Source organism: Salmo salar, chromosome 18, assembly GCF_965601325.2.
Source record: "Salmo salar chromosome 18, fSalSal1, whole genome shotgun sequence".
Classification (NCBI taxonomy): domain Eukaryota; kingdom Metazoa; phylum Chordata; class Actinopteri; order Salmoniformes; family Salmonidae; genus Salmo; species Salmo salar.
This window is the reverse complement of record NC_138308.1, coordinates 17469276-17493324: the sequence shown is the minus strand read 5'-3', so window position 1 is coordinate 17493324 and position 24049 is coordinate 17469276. Positions and strand designations below refer to the sequence as shown.

Genomic DNA, 24049 nt, shown 5'->3' with positions numbered 1-24049 from the left:
GATATGGGGCTGTGCAATATCATGCCCGGCCCCCCATTATCACGACAATGGGTCTCGTGATCTTGTCGCGGTATCTCTGTACATTCAAATTGCCATCAATAAAATGCAATTGTGTTCGATGTCCGTAGCTTATGCCTGCCCATACCATAACCCCACTGCCACCATGGGGCACCTCTGTTCACAACGTTGACATCAGCAAACCGCTCGCCCACATTACGCCATACACTTGGTCTGTTGTTGTGAGGCCGGTTGGACATACTGACAAATTCTCTAAAACTAAGTTGGATGGTATGGTAGAGAAATTAACATTCCATTCTCTGACAACAGCTCTGGTGGACATTCCTGCAGTCAGCATGCCAATTGCATGCTCCCTCAAAACGTGAGGCATCTGTGGCATTGTGTTGTGTGACAAAACTGCACATTTTAGAGTGGCTTTTATTGTCCTCAGCATAAGGTGCACCTGTGTAATGATCATGCTGTTTAATCAGCTGCTTGATATGCCACACCTGTCAGGTGGATGGATTATCTTGGCAAAGGAGAAATGCTCACTAACAGGGATAACAACACATTTGTGCCCATCATTTGAGAGAAATAAGCTTTTTGTGCATATGGAACATTTTGGGGATCTTTTATTTCAGCTCATGAAACATGGGACCAACACTTGACATGTTGCTTTTATATTTTTGTTCAGTGTACAACCAATAAACTGGGCAATTTGTTATAGGCAATTGTTACGTTGGTACATTCATCTTAATCAGACTTAATGATTATTAATGATATTTCAACACCGTGCATACATGGAACAACAAGTTTCTCTTATTCAACATTCTGACTCCAAAGCGTGGAGCACAGGTCACGTAGCCTATTTCTATGTTCACTGAGGCATGCCCGCTCCAATATCACACAGCCAGAATGACAGAGACATAGGACACAGACACACAGAACACCGAAATAACCTGAAAAATATCAACAAAGGAAACCATACATTGAATTAAATAAACAGAACTTCTACCTCATGAGTCTTGTGAACATTCATGTGCACAATAAACATTGCGCCCACTTAGAGGGTAAGAAGTGGTTGGCTAAATGAAAATGTATCGTAGGCCTATCAACCATCAAACAGAAATGTCTACGTGTTGCAATAAACAGTAAGGTAATGGAATGATGAAACGCTTGCAATTATTGTAGTATTAGACGGAATATAGATTTACCACATATGGCCTATGTATTTCACGTGTGAAAGCAAGAGCAAACATTTTAACAGGAGAAAAAAAAGTTATCTCCGCTGGCGGGAGTTTGGAGATCGTGAAGAGCCGCGCATATGGTGCATCTTCGCCACAGTAATAATTCATTTGAAACAAATTCCAAATGCAAGCTTCTTAAGTAAATGATCAATTTCAAGCAATTGTTACATGCCAAAATACAAGTAGGCCTATGCTAGTAATTGTTGCCCCATTGCAGATGAGCTTACAAAGTATACAGTTAACATTCTTCATCACCAAATTTTTGGAGCTGCATATTTATTTCTGGAAATCCTCTCTTCCTATAATTTGACATTTTCGCTGCACCCGTTCCTATAGCTGTACAGCAAACCAGCAATCTGTTTGCTAGCTCACCACCTGACTTGTGTTGATTGACAGTTATCTGGTTCAATCAGAGTGCCGAGTGTGCGTTTCACTAGCCAATCTGTTGCAAGTCTGGATGCGTGGAGAGAGTAATCCACGTAGACTCTGTGCTACGATATGAGTGACAAAACATTATAAAACCTGGCCAGATAATTTCAAGTCATCAGTCTCAAGCCAAAGTCGAGTCCCGAGGCTTGAGGCTCCAAGTCTAAGTCGAGTCTCAAGTTTGTGACTTGAGTCATCAACTTTGTGACTTGAGTCAGAATCGAGTCCAGGTCATGTGACTGGAGTCCACAACTCTGGGCAGTGCACACCGTCTTTGCTTAGGCCACTTTACCATACTCTACACATTTTACATTAAAATATTACTCATTTAGCAGATGATCTTATCCAGAGCGACTTACAGGAGCAATTAGGGTTATGTGCCTTGCTCAAGGACACATCGACTTTCACCCAGTCAGTTCGAACCAGCAACTTTTCGGTTACTGGCCCAACGTTCTTAACCGCTAGGCTCCCTGTCACCCCACACCCTAACTCTCCCTAGCCCACCAGAGCCTAATGAACCCCCGCTCTGAGGTCTGATAGGGTCTCTCTGTGCCCTTACTCTACTCTGCTCGACTCTGCTATGTGTCTGTATCTCCGTATCTCCCTGTGTGTCTGTGACCTCCCCTGAGCGCTGGCTGGCTGGCTGGCTGGCTGGCTGACTGAATGACTCACCGCCAAGCTAAGCCCTAGGATGGATTGTGGTATTTTTAGCCGTCTGGGCCACACTGACCTCTCCCTCAGCTATGTGCCTAAGTCTCCCAAAGCTCCCATCAACAGAGGAAATCTCTTCCACTACTTCCTGCTCATCTGTCATTACTAGGAGCCATTGTTTACATCCCATGAGCCGACCCCACCTGGCACCCACTGTGATTCTCTGGACATCACAGTGTGACTCTGCTTTGCCTCTGACAAGGCCTCCTAATGGTGACAAAGGACTGGGAGTGTGTGTGAATGCCCTTTGGGATGCAATGAGGAGGGAGGGACGTTGAGTTTGGCTTCTGTCAAGGTGACACAGTATGTCATCTTCTGACAATATGATCAGACAGGGCAGTATGTAATCTTCTGACAATGTGACCAGACAGGGCAGTATGTAATCTTCTGACAATGTGACCAGACAGGGCAGTATGTAATCTTCTGACAATGTGACCGGACAGAGCAGTATGTAATCTTCTGACAATATGATCAGACAGAGCAGTATGTAATCTTCTGACAATGTGACCGGACAGGGCAGTATGTAATCTTCTGACAATGTGACCGGACAGGGCAGTATGTAATCTTCTGACAATGTGACCGGACAGGGCAGTATGTAATCTTCTGACAATGTGACCGGACAGGGCAGTATGTAATCTTCTGACAATGTGATCGGACAGGGCAGTATGTAATCTTCTGACAATGTGACCAGACAGGGCAGTATGTAATCTTCTGACAATGTGACCGGACAGGGCAGTATGTAATCTTCTGACAATATGACCAGACAGGGCAGTATGTAATCTTCTGACAATGTGACCGGACAGGGCAGTATGTAATCTTCTGACAATGTGACCGGACAGAGCAGTATGTAATCTTCTGACAATATGATCAGACAGGGCAGTATGTAATCTTCTGACAATGTGACCGGACAGAGCAGTATGTAATCTTATGACAATATGATCAGACAGGGCAGTATGTAATCTTCTGACAATGTGACCGGACAGAGCAGTATGTCATCTTCTGACAATGTGACCGGACAGGGCAGTATGTAATCTTTTGACAATGTGACCGGACAGGGCAGTATGTAATCTTCTGACAATATGATCAGACAGGGCAGTATGTAATCTTCTGACAATGTGACCAGACAGGGCAGTATGTAATCTTATGACAATGTGACAGGACAGGGCAGTATGTAATCTTCTGACAATGTGACCAGACAGAGCAGTATGTAATCTTCTGACAATATGATCAGACAGGGCGGTATGTAATCTTCTGACAATATGATCAGACAGGGCAGTATGTAATCTTCTGACAATGTGACCGGACAGGGCAGTATGTAATCTTCTGACAATGTGATCAGACAGAGCAGTATGTAGGGCAGTATGTCATCTTCTGACAATGTGACAGGACAGAGCCGTATGTAATCTTCTGACAATGTGACCAAACAGGGCAGTATGTAATCTTCTGACAATGTGACCAGACAGGGCAGTATGTAATCTTCTGACAATGTGACCGGACAGGGCAGTATGTAATCTTCTGACAATGTGACCAGACAGGGCAGTATGTAATCTTCTGACAATGTGACCAGACAGGGCAGTATGTAATCTTCTGACAATGTGACCGGACAGGGCAGTATGTAATCTTCTGACAATGTGACCAGACAGGGCAGTATGTAATCTTCTGACAATATGATCAGACAGGGCAGTATGTAATCTTCTGACAATGTGACTGGACAGAGCAGTATGTAATCTTCTGACAATATGATCAGACAGGGCAGTATGTAATCTTCTGACAATGTGACCAGACAGGGCAGTATGTAATCTTCTGACAATGTGATCGGACAGGGCAGTATGTAATCTTCTGACAATATGATCAGACAGGGCAGTATGTAATCTTCTGACAATGTGACTGGACAGAGCAGTATGTAATCTTCTGACAATATGATCAGACAGGGCAGTATGTAATCTTCTGACAATGTGACCAGACAGGGCAGTATGTAATCTTCTGACAATGTGATCAGACAGAGCAGTATGTAATCTTCTGACAATATGATCAGACAGGGCAGTATGTAATCTTCTGACAATGTGATCAGACAGGGCAGTATGTAATCTTCTGACAATATGATCAGACAGGGCAGTATGTAATCTTCTGACAATATGATCAGACAGGGCAGTATGTAATCTTCTGACAATGTGACCGGACAGGGCAGTATGTAATCTTCTGACAATATGATCAGACAGGGCAGTATGTAATCTTCTGACAATGTGACCGGACAGGGCAGTATGTAATCTTCTGACAATATGATCAGACAGGGCAGTATGTAATCTTCTGACAATGTGACCGGACAGAGCAGTATGTAATCTTCTGACAATATGATCAGACAGGGCAGTATGTAATCTTCTGACAATGTGACCGGACAGAGCAGTATGTAATCTTATGACAATATGATCAGACAGGGCAGTATGTAATCTTCTGACAATGTGACCGGACAGAGCAGTATGTCATCTTCTGACAATGTGACCGGACAGGGCAGTATGTAATCTTCTGACAATGTGACAGGACAGGGCAGTATGTAATCTTCTGACAATGTGACCGGACAGGGCAGTATGTAATCTTCTGACAATGTGACCAGACAGGGCAGTATGTAATCTTCTTACAATGTGACCGGACAGAGCAGTATGTAATCTTCTGACAATATGATCAGACAGGGCAGTATGTAATCTTCTGACAATGTGACCGGACAGGGCAGTATGTAATCTTCTGACAATGTGACCAGACAGAGCAGTATGTAATCTTCTGACAATATGATCAGACAGGGCGGTATGTAATCTTCTGACAATATGATCAGACAGGGCAGTATGTAATCTTCTGACAATGTGACCGGACAGGGCAGTATGTAATCTTCTGACAATGTGATCAGACAGAGCAGTATGTAGGGCAGTATGTAATCTTCTGACAATGTGACAGGACAGAGCAGTATGTAATCTTCTGACAATGTGACCAAACAGGGCAGTATGTAATCTTCTGACAATGTGACCGGACAGGGCAGTATGTAATCTTCTGACAATATGATCAGACAGGGCAGTATGTAATCTTCTGACAATGTGATCGGACAGAGCAGTATGTAATCTTCTGACAATATGATCAGACAGGGCAGTATGTAATCTTCTGACAATGTGACCAGACAGGGCAGTATGTAATCTTCTGACAATGTGATCAGACAGAGCAGTATGTAATCTTCTGACAATATGATCAGACAGGGCAGTATGTAATCTTCTGACAATGTGATCAGACAGAGCAGTATGTAGGGCAGTATGCCATCTTCTGACAATGTGACAGGACAGGGCAGTATGTAATCTTCTGACAATGTGACCGGATAGAGCAGTATGTAATCTTCTGACAATATGATCAGACACGGCAGTATGTAATCTTCTGACAATGTGACCGGACACGGCAGTATGTAATCTTCTGACAATGTGATCGGACACGGCAGTATGTCATCTCTGATATTTGAAGGCCGCCGCTGGTGTGTGGAAAAGGTTGACTGTGTCACTGTATGACTGTGTTCCCATGTGTTTCTGCCCAAATCTACTGCCTGAGAAGCAGAAGCAGGCCGACACCCCCATCATTCCTTCACCAGTGTTGCTGTTGCTGTATTGCTTCTGCTGGGTCTTTCTCCATGCTGGAGTCTGAGTCTTAATAAAGATATGTAGCTGCACTTGATAACTCACCTGTTTCACAGATCACCGATCCTGCTAATGAGCTCAGAGGGAATGGATTTTCTCTCCCAGTCAGAAATTACTTACAGATGCTAAGGAGCAAATAGCTCAGTCTGAGCCTCGGTGTTGGAGGAAGCTTAGTATGGTGTAGTCTGGATAGTGGTTCAGCCAGGGTAGCAGGGCTAAGATGATAGAGTTAACCTAGCCTTGATATACTCTGGCTTCGCCTCAATGGATAATCTCTGTCAGAGTAGTGGAGCCGAAAGGCTTGCTATATCTGAGTCACTGTTTGTTTCACAATCCCTCCTAGCCAGACTGGCCATGACTGAGCACATTGAGCAGACCCCACATTAAGGCAATATCTATGAAAAATGTTCGCTTTTTGGACCCCTGCCTCAGCAGTGCGGCTTATTGTAAAATAAATGTCCAGCAAGCCTGCCAAACTGGGGATCTAGAAGTGAACTGGGGAAGAGATAGTTCTGTAATGCGGAACTCCAGTCAGTATAACAGCTAACCCTGACTACATGCTTCGCCATTTCCTGGTTGCTAAAATTATAATAGTTCGTCTAATTTCAGTTTATGTGACAAAACAAACAAGTATAGTGTAGAGAATAATTGTACCATCTAAACTGCTATGAAATATATTTTCCATAACCAAACAATTTGTATTTTCAGCTGTTTGAAGCTAGTGTACAAAACCGAAAGTAAAAGAAGGAAATAATGAAACTTAAGAACTGAAAGCATAGAAATAATGCACATAGAAGAGATCTACTGCTTCTTAGACTTGCTTTCATTGAGAATGACAGATCTATAACTCACATTTCTATGTGAATTTGGTTGGGTCGCCCAAAAAGTTACATTTTGCAGCTTTAAATGTGGTCCTGTATGGCTCAGTTGGTAGAGCATGGCTTGCACCGCCAGGATTGTGCGTTCAATTCCCGGGCCACACATAAGTAAGTTGCTTTGAATAAATGTGTCTGCTAAATGGCATATATTATTATATTAAATAGGCACAAGTCTCTGTGCAGTAAGCACAGTGAGAAATGATTGGTGAGAAGTCCTACAGTTTGAATCGCTGTAATGGGAAGGGACTGAAATCAAAAGGCTTCTACTTGGCTCCCTGCAGTAGCAACACACACAAACCATTAATACATGTTGAATTGGAGCAAGCGTCTGTGCATTCCCCCATTTGTGTTCCCTTTGTGAGAAGCGACAGTGCTTTGATCACAGATGCAACTCTTTCTCAGGGTAGGATTACAGTGGCAGTGAGCTTCCCATATGCCACAGATAACTCTGACTCTCTACTCACTCTTCACTACTTTCTTTTCGTCCTCTCAGACAAGCATTTCTTAAAAGTGAAATCAAGGGATACTGTCGACATACCAATTCTTGATACAACGCCCGCTTAACCCGGAAGCCAGCCGCACCAATGTGTCGGAGGAAACACCGTAGACCTGGCGACCAGGTCAGCTTGCATTGCGCCCGGCCCACCACAGGAGTCGCTAGTGCGCGATGGGACAGGAACATCCCTGCCGACCAAACCCTCCCCTAACCCGGATGACGCTGGGCCAATTGTGCGCCGCCCCCTGGGTCTCCCGGTTGCGACCTGCTGCGACAGAGCCTGGACTCTAACCAGGATCTCTAGTGGCCCAGCTAGCACTGCGAAACAGTGCCTTAGACCACTGCGTCACTCGGAAGGCCCGAAAGACGACGATATGGCCAAAGTTTCATATCACAGTATTTTTCAAATTTTTGATTGTATTTTATGTTTTTGAATAATAAAAGATCACCATTTTCTCAATTAGTAGTGCGTGACCCAGGGTGGAAACACATACATTCTAAGGGATTTCAATGGGTCTTTCACCATTGTGATTGTTTTATACTGTACAATTAAGCTTCAACCTAAAATCATTTTCTGGATTTTCATACATTTCTGCATTTCCTGCACTTATTTGAGATCATTTCCACATTGCCATGTAGGGCTGCATGATATTGGCCAAAAATCGAGGGCTTATTTGTAGCCAAATGTTGCAATTGAGATTTGACTTATGATTTAGATCAAAACACTCTGATAAACTGTTGGAATCATGGAAATAGAATGATTATTCTAATTATATAGTTAGAATATATAGTGCATTCGGAAAGTATTCAGACCCCTTTACTTTTTCCACATTTTGTTACGTTACAGCCTTATTCTAAAATTGATGAAATTGTTTTTTTTCCCCCTTATCAATATACACACAATACCCCATAATGACAAATCAAAAACAGGTTCGTAGACATTTTTGCAAATTAGTAAAAAATGTAAACTGAAATATCACACTTGCATAATTATTCAGACCCTTTACTCAGTACTTTGTTGAAGCACCTTTGGCAGCGATTACAGCCTCAAGTCTTCTTAGCTATGACGCTAACTAGCGAATAGCATTAGCGGCTAACACGATTTAGCCCGAACTTGGTTAGAAAAAACAAACTAGCTATTTGCATATGTATGAAACACAAACTAATAGTGTAATTATAGAACACTTGTGGGTTTATATTAAGACACAAAGTGGAAACATCATCATGCTGCGTTGACCATGCAGACTTAACGCAAGTGTCTAGTGGTCGAGCACCAACAAATACGCTCCTTGAGTGACGGGACGGGCTAGGTCTGTGTGGAGACGGGCTAGGTCTGTGTGGAAAGCAGCATGGAGAGAGTGGAGACAGATAACTCAAGTACTGGAGTAAATTATAAAAATGTACTTTACACACGGCGTATCACATTTAACAAACCAAACATTCAAATACCGTTATAGAAGTTAAAGTAAAAACCCAAACCGTTCCATGCATCAATAACAGTATATAGTAAAATACGGCCCAATGTTTATTTATCCATCTAGCTCGTCTGGGGAGGTCTACACAGAGAGGCAGAGCGGGAAGGATGGAGCGCCCTTCAGTGTACTCCAGTCACTTATGTCTGGAAGTAAGAAAGTGAACCGTTCTTGAACAAACTCCTCTTTCTGTTAGGGTTTAACTTGGCCTCCCTTGGTACTTTAGTGCATGCTTAGATCTCCCACGCGTAAAGTTGAGCTGTCAGAATATATGACTTAATAGACAGACACCTGAGATTAAAACTGACCAAAAGTCCACTTAACATTTCCATAATTGATGCAAATGCCCAACGAGCGTTTGGGGATTTGCATGCTAACGGTTTTCAATAGGTTATGTTGGAGAAGAAAGACTGTCTCACACAGGCAAGGCTTGGTGCGTACCTGTTTTCATCACCACTATTATACTTTAGACTGAAGAAATGGTTTTGGTCATTTCTTCAAGGGTCAACGCCCCCAACCCTATGTCTCTCCAGGAGAATGTATAGAATCTGAGAGGAGAAAGAGGTTGTCATGTACTGCCATTCATCCACTGATTTAGCATCACTCGAACAGCTGACCTCTCCTAAGCAGAACATGATGCACAATCAAGCTGCAAGTCATTGATTGCACTTTAACTACCTCGCCAATTACTGAATCCACAAGGGATCGCTCTACATTCAAGATCCCTAAACCCCCACACCGACCATTGTTTTTGTTGTTTTTTGTTGTTGTGTGAATGGCATTGGTGTGTGGGTGTGTTCGTATTGTCTGTGTGTGTCTGTGTGTGTGTTGGTGTATGTTACTGTCTGACCCCATAAATGCTGAGCAGTGTCCCTGGTGCGGTGTCTGGAACACAAAACACACACGCGCGCACACTAAACCTACGCACACAAACCGTCTAAAAACAATGGTGGGTGTAGGGGTTTAGGGAAACGTGATCTTGAATGTAGAGCGAGTCCTTGTGGATTCAGCAATCCGCGAGGCAGTTAGTGTGCAATCAATGACGGCATTTGGAAAGTATTCAGACCCCTTGACTTTTTCCACATTTTGTTACTTTACAGCCTTATTCTAAAATGGATTACATTGTTATTTTTCGACATCAATCTACACACAATACCCCATAATGACAAAGCAAAAACCAGATTTCTAGAAATGTTTGAACATTAACATAAGTATTCAGACCCTTTACTCAGTACTTTGTTGAAGCACCTTTGGCAGCCATTACAGCCTTGAGTCTTCTTGGGTATGACACTACAAGCTTGGCACACCTGTATTTGGGGAGTTTCTCCCATTCTTCTCTGCAGATACTCTCAAGCTCTGTCCGATTGGATGGGGAGCGTCGCTGCACAGCTATTTTCAGGTCTCTCCAGAGATGTTTGATCGGGTTCAAGTCCGGGCTCTGGCCGGGCCACTCAAGGACGTTCATGTCCCGAAGCCACTCCTGTGTTGTCTTGGCTGTGTGCTTAGCGTCGGTGAACATTTGCCCCTGTCTGAGGTCCTGAGCGCTCTGGAGCAGGTTTTCATCAAGGATCTCTCTGTACTTTGCTCCGTTCATCTTTCCCTCCATCCTGACTAGTCTCCCAGTCCCTGCCGCTTATAAACATCCCCACAGCATGATGCTTCACCATAGGGATGGTGCCAGATTTCCTCCAGACGTGATGCTTGGCATTCAGTCCAAAGAGTTCAATCTTGGATTCATCAGACCAGAGAATCTTGTTCTCATGATCTGAGAGTCCTTTAGGTGCCTTTTGGAAAACTCTAAGAGGGTTATCATGTGCCTTTTACTGAGGAGTGGCTTCCATCTGGCCACTCTACCATAAAGGCCTGATTGGTGAAGTGCTGCAGAGATGGTTGTCCTTCTGGAAGGTTCTCTGGAAGGTTCTCCCATCTCCACAGAGGAACTCTGGAGCTCTGTCAGAGTGACCATCGGGTTCTTGGTCACCTCCCTGGCCCTTCTCCCCCGATTGCTCAGTTTGGCTGGGCGGCCAGCTCTGAGTGTCTTGGTGGTTCCAAACTTCTTCCATTTAAGAATGATGGAGGCCACTGTGTTCTTGGGGACCTTCAGTGCTGTAGACATGTTTCAGTACCCTTCCCCAGATCTGTGCCTTGACACAATCCGGTCTCGGAGCTCTACAGACAATTCCTTCGACCTCATGGCTTGGTTTTTGCTCTGACATGCACTGTCAACTTTGGGACCTTATATAGACAGGTGTGTGCCTTTCCAAATCATGTCCAATCAATTTAATTTACAGGTGGACTCCAATCAAGTTGTAGAAGCATCCCAAGAATGATCAATGGAAACAGGATGCACCTGAACTGAATTTTGAGTCTCATAGCAAAGGGTCTGAATAATATATTTAAAAAAAAATAATCTCGCCAATTTCGATCTGGTCTTATCGCTGCAACTCCCCAACGGGCTCAGGAGGCGAACGTTGAGTCATGTGTCCTCCGAAACATGACCAGCCAAACTGTGCTTCTTAACCCGGAAGCCAGCTGCGCCAATGTGTCGGAGGAAACACTGTTCAACTGACGACGAAGTCAGCCTGCAGACGCCCGGCCCGCTACAAGGAGTCACTAGAGCATGATGAGCCATGTAAAGCCCCCCCTCCCCTAACCCGGACGATGCTGTGCCAATTGTGCGGTGCCCTATGGGACTCCCGATCATGGCCGGTTGTGATACAGCCTGGGATCGAACTCAGGTCTGTAGTGACGCCTCTAGCACTGCAATGTCACTCGGGATGTCCCAGTTTTTTAAATTTTTTATACATTTGCAAAGAATTCTAAAAAAACAGTTTTTGCCTTGTCGTTATGGGGTATTGAGTGTAGATTGATGAAGAAAAATGTGTATTTAATACATTTTAGAATAAGGCTGTAACGTAACAAAATATGGAAAAGTCTGAATACTTTCCGAATGCACCGTATATTCTTGCATTCTTGGGTTTCTTTAACTCACATTGTAGTTGTTATGATTTTTTAAATGTATTTTATTCTATTTTCTATTATTATCTATGTTATCACTGCATTGACGGGAAAGTGTTCTCAAGGTAAGAATTTTACTGTACTGTTTTACACCTGTTGTGTCCTGTGCACGTGGCAGATAAACTTTGAAACTTGAAACACACTCACACACATCCATGTTCCAGATGAACTGTCCTGCTGGACATTTCCTGGCCCAGCAGTGAGAGCAGGGTGGGGCTGTACTGAAGGGGCTGTTTGGATATAGAGTGTCTGCTGTTAATGTAATAAAGACATCTGTGCACCATTGTAAATTATTCCAGTGGTATGTCATAGCTTTACACACTGAATGTCACTCACATAATCCACTGTTGAATATGTGCAGTGTGTGTGCTGGCTGTGGGATTGTTTTACATTCTGGGAAAGGAATTTAAAGCTCCCACCACGGGACAATGCCACCCCTATTTCAACTTAAATTCTTGTCCTGTAGCGTAAATTCTCATTTAGGTTCCATGACGCAGGCTGCTAATACATATTCACGAATTGGGGCTGTGAACGTTGTGGTGATTTCCACATGGAGGTGAGAAATAACAACAAGTAGGGCACTGACAGATGTCAGTGTATCTAGCTAGCAATGCTAACCTAGCTACACCGTATTCAAAAGATTAGCCAGCTGGCTAGGCTATCCCTGGTGCTGGAAATGGATTTGTCTTAAGCATTTAGGGAAAACTTCGCCACAGATGGATAGGGGAAACCACTGAGATCATCGTAAATGAAACACCAAAAGAAATTTAAGAACAGCACAAAATAGATAAACAAGTTCATGGAATTTTCTTTCACCGGTGCTTTTTCATTATAGGATAGACACTTGTGATTTCTAGCGGCACCATTCAAACCAGTGGAGCGTGGTCAAAACCATTTTTCTTGGGGTGACAAGGGGAGCGAAGAGGAAGCTTTGCAGGTGCTTCTGATGAATAAATAATGCCATGTTAGTGGCTGGTAACATTGATATAAAAACCTGCCCTGAAAAGAAATGTAGACTGAAAAGTATTAGCATGTCATATCATAGGGGAAACACACAACATTGGCACGGAATATATCTGATGTTACCACTTCGGATTTCCCACTTCATCCCCAAATATATACAGTGCATTTGGAAAGTATTCATACCCCTTCCCTTTTTCCACATTTTGTTACATTACAGCCTTATTCTGAAATGGATTAAAAAAAAAAAAATTTATCCATCTACACACAATTTCCCAAAATGACAAAGGCGAAAACAGTTTTTTTGTCATTTTTACAAATGTATTAAATATAAAAAACAAAAATACCATATTTAATAATGGTTTTGGTCATTTCCAAATGCATAAGTATTCAGACCCTTTGCTATGAGACTGGAAATTAAGCTCAGGTGCGTCCTGTTTCCATTGATCATCCTTGAGATGTTTCCACAACTTGATTGGAGTCCACCTGTAAATTAAATTGATTGGACATAATTTGGAAAGACACATACCTGTCTATATAAGGTCCCACAGTTGACAGTGCATGTCAGAGTAAAAACCAAGCCATGAAGTGGAAGGAATTGTCCGTAGAGCTCCGAAACCGGATTGTGTCGAGGCAGAGATCTGGGGAAGGGTGCAAAAACATTTCTGCACCATTGAAGTTCCCCAAAGAACATAGTGGCCACCATCATTCTTAAATGGAAGAAGTTTGGAACCACCAAGACTCTTCCTAGAGCTGGCCGCCAGACCAACTGAGCAATCGGGGGAGAAGGGCCTTGGTCAGGGAGGTGACTCTGACAGAGCTCCAGAGTTCCTCTATGGAGATGGGAGAACCTTCCAGAAGGACAACCATTTCTGCAGCACTTCACCAATCAGGCCTTTATGGTAAAGTGGCCAGACAGAAGCCACTCCTCACTAAAAGGCACATGACAGCCCGCTTGAAGTTTGCCAAAAGGCACCTAAAGATTCTCTGGTCTGATGAAACCAAGATTGAACTCTTTGGGCTGAATGCTAAGCGTCATGTCTGGAGGAAACCTGGCACCATCCCTATGGTGAAGCATGGTGGTGGCAGCATCATGCTGTGGGGATGTTTTTCAGCGGCAAGGACTGGGAGACTAGTCAGGATGGAGGGAAAGATGAATGGAGCAAAGTACAGAGAGATCCTTGATGAAAATCTGCTCCAGAGCTCTCAGGACTTCAGACTGGGGCAAAGATTCTCCTTCCAACAGAACAACGACCCTAAGCACACAGCAAAGACAATGCAAGAGTGGCTTCGGGACAAGTCTCTGAATGTCCTTGAATGTCCTTGAGTGGCCCAGCCAGAGCTCGGACTTGAACCCGATCGGACATCGCTGAAAAGACCTGAAAATAGCTGTGCAGCGACACTCCCCATCCAACATGACAGAGCTTGAGAGGATCTGCAGAGAAGAATGGGAGAAACTTCCCAAATACAGGTGTGCCAAGCTTGTAGCATCATACCCAAGAAGACTCGAGGCTGTAATGGCTGCCAAAGGTGCTTCAACAAAGTTCTGATTAAAGGGTCTGAATACTTCTGTAAATGTGATATTTCTGTTTTTTGGGGGGGATAAATTTACAAACATTTCAAAAAAACCTGTGGAAACAGTCAAGTGGTTCTGAATACTTTCCGAATCCACTGTATAATACTTTGACTAAAACTATGACTTATTGACTTAAATTGTTGTGCTACATCATGGGTAAAGTATGGGCATTGTCTTTCAGCTGAATTTAAAAAATAATTCTGCTCTTGTGGGGCGTTTAACCAGCGCAGCAGTTCCATTTCGAGCCTTTAAACTCAATCAAAACATCCCTGTACGAACGACTAAAAGCATACTTCTCTTGCTCTCCCCATCTCTTTCTATCTCTTGCTCTCACTCCTCTCTCTCTCTCTCTCTTTTTCTTTCTTTCTTTCTTTCTTTCTTTCTTTCTTTCTTTCTTTCTTTCCTTTCTTTCTTTCTTTCTTTCTTTCTTTCTTTCTTCTTACTCAGCCTCACACACACACACACACACACACACACACACACACACACACACACACACACACACACACACACACACACACACACACACACACACACACACACACACACACACACACACACACACACACACACACACACACACACACACACACACACACACAGGAGACATAATCCTTCTTGTGAACTTAACGTAGTCTATGTGCCCTGTGCTTCACTCCTATAGCTTTAGTTTCTTTGTCTTTGATCTCATCTGTTGCTTTTTAAAATAATTTTTACACACAGTGAGGAACATTGGACGACTCGACATGAGTGAATGAATGAGAGAGTTCAGTAGCAGCCTTGTCTTTTCTTTGATCTATGATCACATTGTATGCTAAGCAACATCTGAAGCAAACTGTAATGGTGAATGCATTGTTAACAGGTTATTTTACAGTGTATGACTCCGTGTCTACAATCAAATTCAATCAAATGTATTTTTATAAAGCGCTTTTTACATCAGCAGTTGCCACAAAGTGCTATACAGATACCCAGCCTAAAACCCCAAACAGCAAGCAATGCAGACACTTTTATTCTACTATTATCGCATGGTCATTACATTGTGACAGTAGGTGGTTGGCACAGCTGGATACGCTGCTGTTTTGATGCTGCTCCTCTCCTGAATGGTAGAGAGATGGAAGGCGAGAGAGAGAGAGGAGAGAGCGCAGAAAGATAGAGAGGGATCTGAGATGAATATTTAATGCAGGCGCTGCGTTATGTCATTTCTGTGAATTAGGCCTCAGTGACTGTCAGAAGGGATTGGAGAGGTCAGATGGGGAGAGAGGAAGAGGAGTGGCAGCTGGTTGGATGCACACACACACACACACACACACACATACATACAAATGCGCATACCGTATCAAATGTACATGCACATAACCACACGTGCACACACCTAGAGGGATAGTGATTGGCTGTAGTTCAGTGGTCCATGGTTGATGGGTTATCTGAGCGGCTCAGGCTGGGTGTGTGTGGGTGTAACGGGTCGAACTGTTGGCAGTCCCGTAATCCTTTTAAAGGTCAGTCTATCTTCCCCCCCCCACTCACTCGCTCGCTCACTCACTCACTCACTCACTCACTCACTCACTCACTCACTCACTCACTCACTCACTCACTCACTCACTCACTCACTCACCTACTCACTCACTCACTCGCTCGCTCGCTCGCTCGCTCACTCACTCACTCACTCGCTCGCTCGCTCGCTCGCTCGCTCACTCACTCACTCACCTACTCACTCGCTCACTCGCTCACTCGCTCGCTCGCCCACTCACTCACTCACCTACTCACTCACTCACTCACTCACTCACTCTCTTCTTCGCCCGCTCACTCACTCACTCACCTACTCACTCACTCACTCGCTCACTCACTCACTCACTCACTCACTCACTCGCTCACTCACTCGCTCACTCACTCGCTCGCTCGCTCGCTCGCTCGCTCGCTCACCTACTCACTCACTCACTCACTCACTCACTCTACTTCTTCGCCCGCTCACTCACTCACTCACCTACTCACTCACTCACTCACTCACTCACTCACTCACTCGCTCGCTCGCTCGCTCACTCACTCACTCACTCGACCTCACTCACTCACTCACTCGCTCACTCACTCACTCACTCACTCACTCACTCGCTCACTCACTCACTCACCTACTCACTCACTCACTCACTCACTCACTCACTCACTCACTCACTCACTCACTCACTCACTCACTCACTCACTCACTCACTCACTCACTCACTCACTCACTCACTCACTCACTCACTGTCTCTAATCCAGCTGGTGGAGTGAGTCATCCAGGACCACCATGATGGAACTCATTTGTTAACACAGTGTTCTCCCTCTGTTAGTGCTGGGATGGAACAAAAGCATGAACACCCAGTAACTATCCATCTGCGTGTCTTTATCCACCCTATCGCCTATTTCCCACCTGCTCTCACCCAGCATTTTCACTCTGTCTACAGTACTCCTTCACACTCAGTTTCTCATTTTCACTTGCTCTCGCTCTCTGCTCTCTCTTGTCTCTCCTCTCTCACCCTTTGGTTCTGACTCTCAGTGACAGACCCTTCATTCCGCAGTCTACCATTATCTTTTCACAGCAGCCAACTTGTGTGTGTCCAGAGTGTGTGTGTGTGTCACAGGAACATGTTTGTCAGACAGAGAGAGGGCGTGCGTGTGCACAGCATCCTCAGATAATGTCAGAGCTTGAATGGCCTCAGATCCCAACCTTCAATTTAAAAGAAAATCCCCCCTTTTAAACCTGAGCACTGTGGCCTTGTGTTGTAGAATAGATTACCTGGAGGTGTGTGTGTGTGTGTGTGTGTGTGTGTGTGTGTGTGTGTGTGTGTGTGTGTGTGTGTGTGTGTGTGTGTGTGTGTGTGTGTGTGTGTGTGTGTGTGTGTGTGTGTGTGTGTGTGTGTGGCATATGTTCTTGGCTGTGTGTATGTTTGTGTGTGTGAGAAATGACAAGCCTTTCTGAGGCCAGGTGCTCAAGTGTCGAGAGCTGACTTTTTACTTCTGAAATTCTCCGAATAGGAAAGGTGTGTTTTTGTGAGTGACCGTGGTTGTACCGAAGGGAGGTTTCCAGCATACTCTCTACTCGGCCCCTGCGATCTCTACTGTAAAATCCCAGTGTCTCTGCCCATCTAATGGCTGCCATGGCTAGCTATGCTCTGTGTATGTAGCCATGTCATATTCCATTGATGAGGTCACATTCTTTCTGTGGGCCAGCTATGTAACAAGCCGGACAGATGATTCCAGCACCAAGCCAGCTAGTTGGGATGACTCGGAGGCGCCGTTTCCCAAATCCTAAATCCTGGACGGGGGACAGGAGCGTGAGACGGGGGCTTAGAGAGGCCAGAGGTCTACTCCGTTCTGCCCTGGCGTAGTAACACATACACACATAACGCACACACACACACACATAACACACACGTCTGTCCCCGGGAGCCTAACAGCTGGGGCCAAGGTCTGGCTGAACTTGGCCCACGATCTCTCTCCTCATCCCACAGTACCATCTCTTTATCTGTCATTCTAGCCATCCATCTGTCTGTCCATCCAATCTATCCATGTAAGGCTGCAATTGGAGAACTAGGTTTTAATACTGCCCACCCACGCACCGATGGATGTCAAATCAAATTTGAAAAAATAAAAATTGTCACATGCGCCGAATACAACAGGTGTAGACCTTACAGTGAAATGCTTACTTACAAGCCCTTAACCAACAATGCAGTAAAAATTTAAAAAAATAAGAATAAGAAATAAAAGTAACAAATGATTAAAGAGCAGCAGTAAAATAATAATAGCGAGGCTATATACATGGGGTACCGGTACAGAGTCAATGTGCGAGGGCACCGGTTAGTCGATGTGAACACACACACACACACACACACACACACACACACACACACACACACACACACACACACACACACACACACACACACACACACACACACACACCCCCCCCCCCCCCCCCCCGCGCAGCGCCGCCTTTACTATTAGAGTCCTTAACTGGACAGTGATTGTATTAGTCTGAGCCCAGGAGACTAATTTAACTAAGTGCAATAGGCTTGTGCTGCTGCAAGCATTTTTGTGCATCGCAGTGTGTTCTAGTACACAGCTCATGCTTGCCTGGATATGCTGTACATTATTATGAGTTTCCATTTCTCATATCCTTTAATCAAAGGATATTTGATGAAGCAGGTCAACTGAGTTCAGTGTAGTTTAATATACACCAGAATAGAACATCAGTTTATTATAAACCTCCTTTAGGATGGAGCCTGATTTGGAGAAATGTTGTTTGTAACTGTTGGGTCTTGTTGCCAAGGTTACCACTGATTAGGCTTGGGTGATATACCGTATATACATACCGTAAACTGGGGTATTTTCAAATACCGTAATTGTTATTTTATTTAAAAAATCATAATTGGTGGGGGTGTATATTGTTATATTGTGTGTGTGTATGTGTGGGGGTTTATATTTACTGTATGTCTGAAGTACATTGTTGGGATGATCACTTCTCCACCATCCTCTCCATCTCTGTCCCCTGTCGCCTCCGCCTTAGCCCTGGTTCCTTGCACTGTAGGAGCTGAGTGGAGGGAGGCGTTAGTTGTGCATGGCTGCTCTGCCTGCTCATAAATATCAGGACCCCACACCAACCTGGTTAAATATACACTGAGTATACAAAACATTAGGAACTTTTCCCATGTCATTGGCCAGGTGAATCCAGGTGAAAGCTGTGATCCCTTATTGATGTCACCTGTTATGTGTTCCATTCAGATGTTGAATGGGCAAGACAAACATATTTAAGTGCCTTCGAACAGGGTAGGGTAGTAGGTGCCAGGCGCACCGGTTTGAGTGTGTCAAGAACTGCAATGCTGCTGGGCTTTTCACGTTCAACAGTTTCCTGTGTGTATCAAGAATGGTCCACCACCCAAAGAACATCCATCCAACTTGACACAACTGTGGGAAGCATTCAAGTCAACATGGGCCAGCATCCCTGGGGAACACTTTCAACACCTTGTAGTTCATGCCCAGACAAATTGAGACTGTTCAAAAGTGGGGGGTTGCAACTCAATATTAGGAAGATGTTCCTAGTGTTTGGTATACCCAGTGTATATGGAAGAGAGATGGGTGAGATGGGGGTATAGTAGACCCGTCCAATTGGTGGTGGGACAGCAGAACGGATGAGACTCCACTGCCTGAATGACTGTATATTTTGATTTTGATTTTTTATAGTACTACTACTGTAAGTAAAGAGCCCCTTGAACATAACATACATGATACATAAGGATGTTCCCACCAGTTTCATTGCCAAATGGTGGTTTGTGGAAAGAGTTTTAAAAAATGGACAGATCCTGCAGGGTATCGACTGAACAACAGAAAAGGTGTACGATTGTGTTTATCTTCCTTCTCCTCTCCCCTCAGATCATCAAAAACTGGAACGAGAGGCCCGCATCTGTCGCCTGCTCAAACATCCCAACATAGGTGAGTGGCTCCTACTGTACTTACCATAGTAGGCTAAATGAAAGTGTGTCTGTATGGCAACCTTCCTGCTGAGCAAGAGCAGTTTGGTGGCAACCAACAATGACAGGACGAAACCGAGGTGACATTGTCGTCAGTCTAGCAACAGCTGAGGTCTCTCGCTGTACATTTGACCGCTGCCAAAACGTTGTTGGGTGTCCAGAAGAGATTTGAGTGGTCAAATTCTGCCCATATTTCAGCCATGTTGGTTTGAAGAGCATTGAGGGTGTCTCCAGTGTCAGTGTGTTGTATGGTGTCACCTCAGCACTTCATGGAAGAGAGTTAGGGTGTAGGCAAATGGAGGGAGCCAGCCAAATGAAATTATGCCCACTAGTGTGGACCATTTGCATGGTCCGACTGGTGAGTGAGAGCCACAGAATTTAGGAGCCAACCCACCACCGCATGCAAACTCAGGGAAATGACAGTTGTCACCTCGCCTCACACTGCAAGCCAGCCTCTCTTTCCACTACAGTGAATGTGCGACATACATGCAGGTTAGTGTAGGCTCCTCAGTGAATTTATTAAAATAATAATAGTGAAACATTTAAAAAGTTATCATTTTTAGATAAAACTACTAAATATATACACTTGTCACCAAATTATTGATTAAAACACACTGTTTTGCAATGAAGGTCTACAGTATCCTCAACCGCACTCTGTAGGGTAGCACCATGGTGTAGCCGGAGGACAGTTAGCTTCCATCTTCCTCTGGGTACATTGACTTCAATACAAAACCTAGGAGGCTCATGGTTCTCATCCCCTTCCATAGACTTACACAGTAATTCCGACAACTTCCGGAGGACGTCCTCCAACCTATCAGAGCTCTTGCAGCATGAAATGACATGTTGTCCCCCCAATCAAAGGATCAGAGAATGAATCTAGCACTGAAAGCATAATATGCCCTCTAAACCTGGGACACGCGTGCTTCCGCATGTTGATTTTGCACATCCACACCAGACGTGATCCAGACACGCAGGTTGAAATATCGAAATGAACTCTGAACCAATTATATTCATTTGGGGACAGGTCGAAACACATGAAACATTCATGGACATTTAGCTAGCTAGCTTGTTGTTGCTAGCTAATTTGTCCTGGAATATATACATTGGGTTGATATTAAACCTGAAATGCACAAGGTCCTTTTCTTCATGGATCTTTGTAGAATTTTTACCCATTTTGAGTCACCCAAAGTCGTGTATTCTCTACTCTGACATTTAATCCACAGATAATAGGGGAAACAAATTTTTAGTCATCTCTCCTTCTTCAGTAGTAGTAGTAGTAGTAGTAGTCTTCTTATTCTTCTGTGGAAGAAGTTGGTTGCATTACCACCACCAACTGGACTGGAGTGTGGACCTCAGTTAATCTTTCAATCACCCACATGGGTATACAGTTGAAGTCGGAAGTTTACATACACCTTAGCCAAATACATTTAAACTCAGTTTTTCACAATTCCTGACATTTAATCCTAGTAAAAATGTCCTGTCTTAGGTCAGTTAGGATCACCACTTTATTTTAAGAATGTGAAATGCCAGAATGGTAGTAGAGAGAAGGATTTATTTCAGCTTTTATTTATTTAATCACATTCCCAGTGGGTCAGAAGTTTACATACACTAAATTAGCATTTGGTAGCATTGAATTTTGGCCCATTCCTCCTGACAGAGCTGGTGTAACTGAGTCAGGTTTGTAAGACTCCTTGCTTGCACACGCTTTTTCAGTTCTGCCCACAAATGTTCTATAGGATTGAGGTCAGGGCTTTGTGATGGCCACTCCAATACCTTGACTTTGTTGTCCTTAAGCCATTTTGCCACGACTTTGGAAGTATGCTTGGGGTCATTGTCCATATGGAAGAACCATTTGCGTCCAAGCTTTAACTTCTTGACTGATGTCTTGAGATGTTGCTTCAATATATCCATATGATTTTCCTTCCTCATGATGCCATATATTTTGTGAAGTGCACCAGTCCCTCCTGCAGCAAAGCACCCCCACAACATCATGCTGCCACCCCGAGCTTCACGGTTGGGATGGTATTCTTTGGCTTGCAAGCCTCCCCCTTTTTCCTCCAAACATAACGATGGTCATTATGGCCAAACAGGTATATTTTTGTTTCATCAGACCAGAGGACATTTCTCCAAAAAGTACGATCTTTGTCCCCATGTGCAGTTGCAAACCGTATTCTGGCTTTTTTATGGCGGTTTTGGAGCAGTGGCTTCTTCCTTGCTGAGCGGCCTTTCAGGTTATGTCGATATAGGACTCGTTTTACTGTGGATATAGAGACTTTTGTACCTGTTTCCTCCAGCATCTTCAAATCAAATCAAAGTGTATTTGTCACGTGCGCCGAATTCAACAGGTGTAGAGCTTACAGTGAAATGCTTACTTACAGGCTCTAACCAGTAGTGCAAAAAAGGTATTAGGTGAACAGTAGGTAAGTAAAGAACTAAAACAACAGTAAAAAGACAGGCTATACAGACAGCGGTTAGCCAGGCTGATTGAGGTAGTATGTACATGTAGATATGGTTAAAGTGACTATGCATATATGATGAACAGAGAGTAGCAGTAGCGTAAAAGAGGGGTTGGCGAGTGGCGGGACACAATGCAGATAGCCCGGTTAGCCAATGTGCGGGAGCACTGGTTGGTTGGCCCAATCAAATCAAAATCAAATCAAATGTATTTATATAGCCCTTCGTACATCAGCTGATATCTCAAAGTGCTGTACAGAAACCCAGCCTAAAACCCCAAACAGCAAGCAATGCATGTGAAAGAAGCACGGTGGCTAGGAAAAACTCCCTAGGAAAAACTCCCTAGAAAGGCCAAAAACCTAGGAAGAAACCTAGAGAGGAACCAGGCTATGAGGGGTGGCCAGTCCTCTTCTGGCTGTGCCGGGTGGATATTATAACAGAACATGGTCAAGATGTTAAAATGTTCATAAATGACCAGCATGGTCAAATAATAATAATCATAGTAGTTGTCGAGGGTGCAACAAGCACGTCCGGTGAACAGGTCAGGGTTCCATTGCCGCAGGCAGAACAGTTGAAACTGGAGCAGCAGCACGGCCAGGTGGACTGGGAACAGCAAGGAGTCATCATGCCAGGTAGTCCTGAGGCATGGTCCTAGGGCTCAGGTCCTCCGAGAGAAAGAAAGAGAGAAAGAGAGAATTAGAGAGAGCATATTTAAATTCACACAGGACACCGGATAAGACAAGAGAAATACTACAGATGTAACAGACTGACCCTAGCCCCCCGACACATAAACTACTGCAGCATAAATACTGGAGGCTGAGACAGGAGGGATCAGAAGACACTGTGGCCCCATCCGATGATACCCCCGGACAGGGCCAAAATTGGCCAATTGCGATAGTATGTACATGAATGCATAGTTAAAGTGACTATGCATATATGATAAACAGAGAGTAGCAGCAGTGTAAAAAAGAGGGTTGGGGGGGCACACAATGCAAATAGTCCGGGTAGGCATTTGATTACCTGTTCAGGAGTCTTATGGCTTGGGGGTAAAAACTGTTGAGAAGCCTTTTTGTCCTTGACTTGGCACTCAGGTACTACTTGCCATGCGGTAGTAGAGACAACAGTCTATGACTGGGGTGGCTGGGGTCTTTGACAATTTTTAGGGCCTTCCTCTGATACTGCCTGGTGTGGAGGTCCTGGATGGCAGGCAGCTTAGCCCCAGTGATGTACTGGGCCGTACGCACTACCCTCTGTAGTGCCTTGCGGTCAGAGGCCTAGCAGTTGCCGTACTAGGCAGTGATGCAACCAGTCAGGATGCTCTCGATGTTGCAGCTGTAGAACCTTTTGAGGATCTGAGGACCCATGCCAAATCATTTTAGTTTCCTGAGGGGGAATAGGCTTTGTCTTGCCCTCTTCATGACTGTTTTGGTGTGTTTAGACCATTCTAGTTTGTTGTTGATGTGGACACCAAGGAACTTGAAGATCTCAACCTGCTCCACTACAGCTTCGTCGATGAGAATGGGGGCGTGCTCTGTCCTCGTTTTCCTGTAGTCCACAATCATCTCCTTAGTCTTGGTTACGTTGAGGGATAGGTTGTTATTCTGGCATCACCTGGCCAGGTCTCTGACCTCCTCCCTATAGGCTGTCT

The 24049-nt window shown here is 44.3% G+C and overlaps 1 protein-coding gene across 17 annotated transcripts in view; it reads left to right on the top strand.

Annotated features, from left to right (window-relative positions):
* LOC106576966 (calcium/calmodulin-dependent protein kinase type II subunit gamma) overlaps positions 1 to 24049 on the top strand; it is a 115699-nt gene that overhangs the window by 32408 nt on the left and 59242 nt on the right. For all 17 annotated transcript variants that reach the window (XM_045700797.2, XM_045700798.2, XM_045700794.2 and 14 more), the window contains exon 3: positions 19850 to 19909. In XM_045700797.2, coding sequence (XP_045556753.1) covers positions 19850 to 19909 — 60 coding nt within the window. The remainder of the gene's footprint in view (positions 1 to 19849; positions 19910 to 24049) is intronic.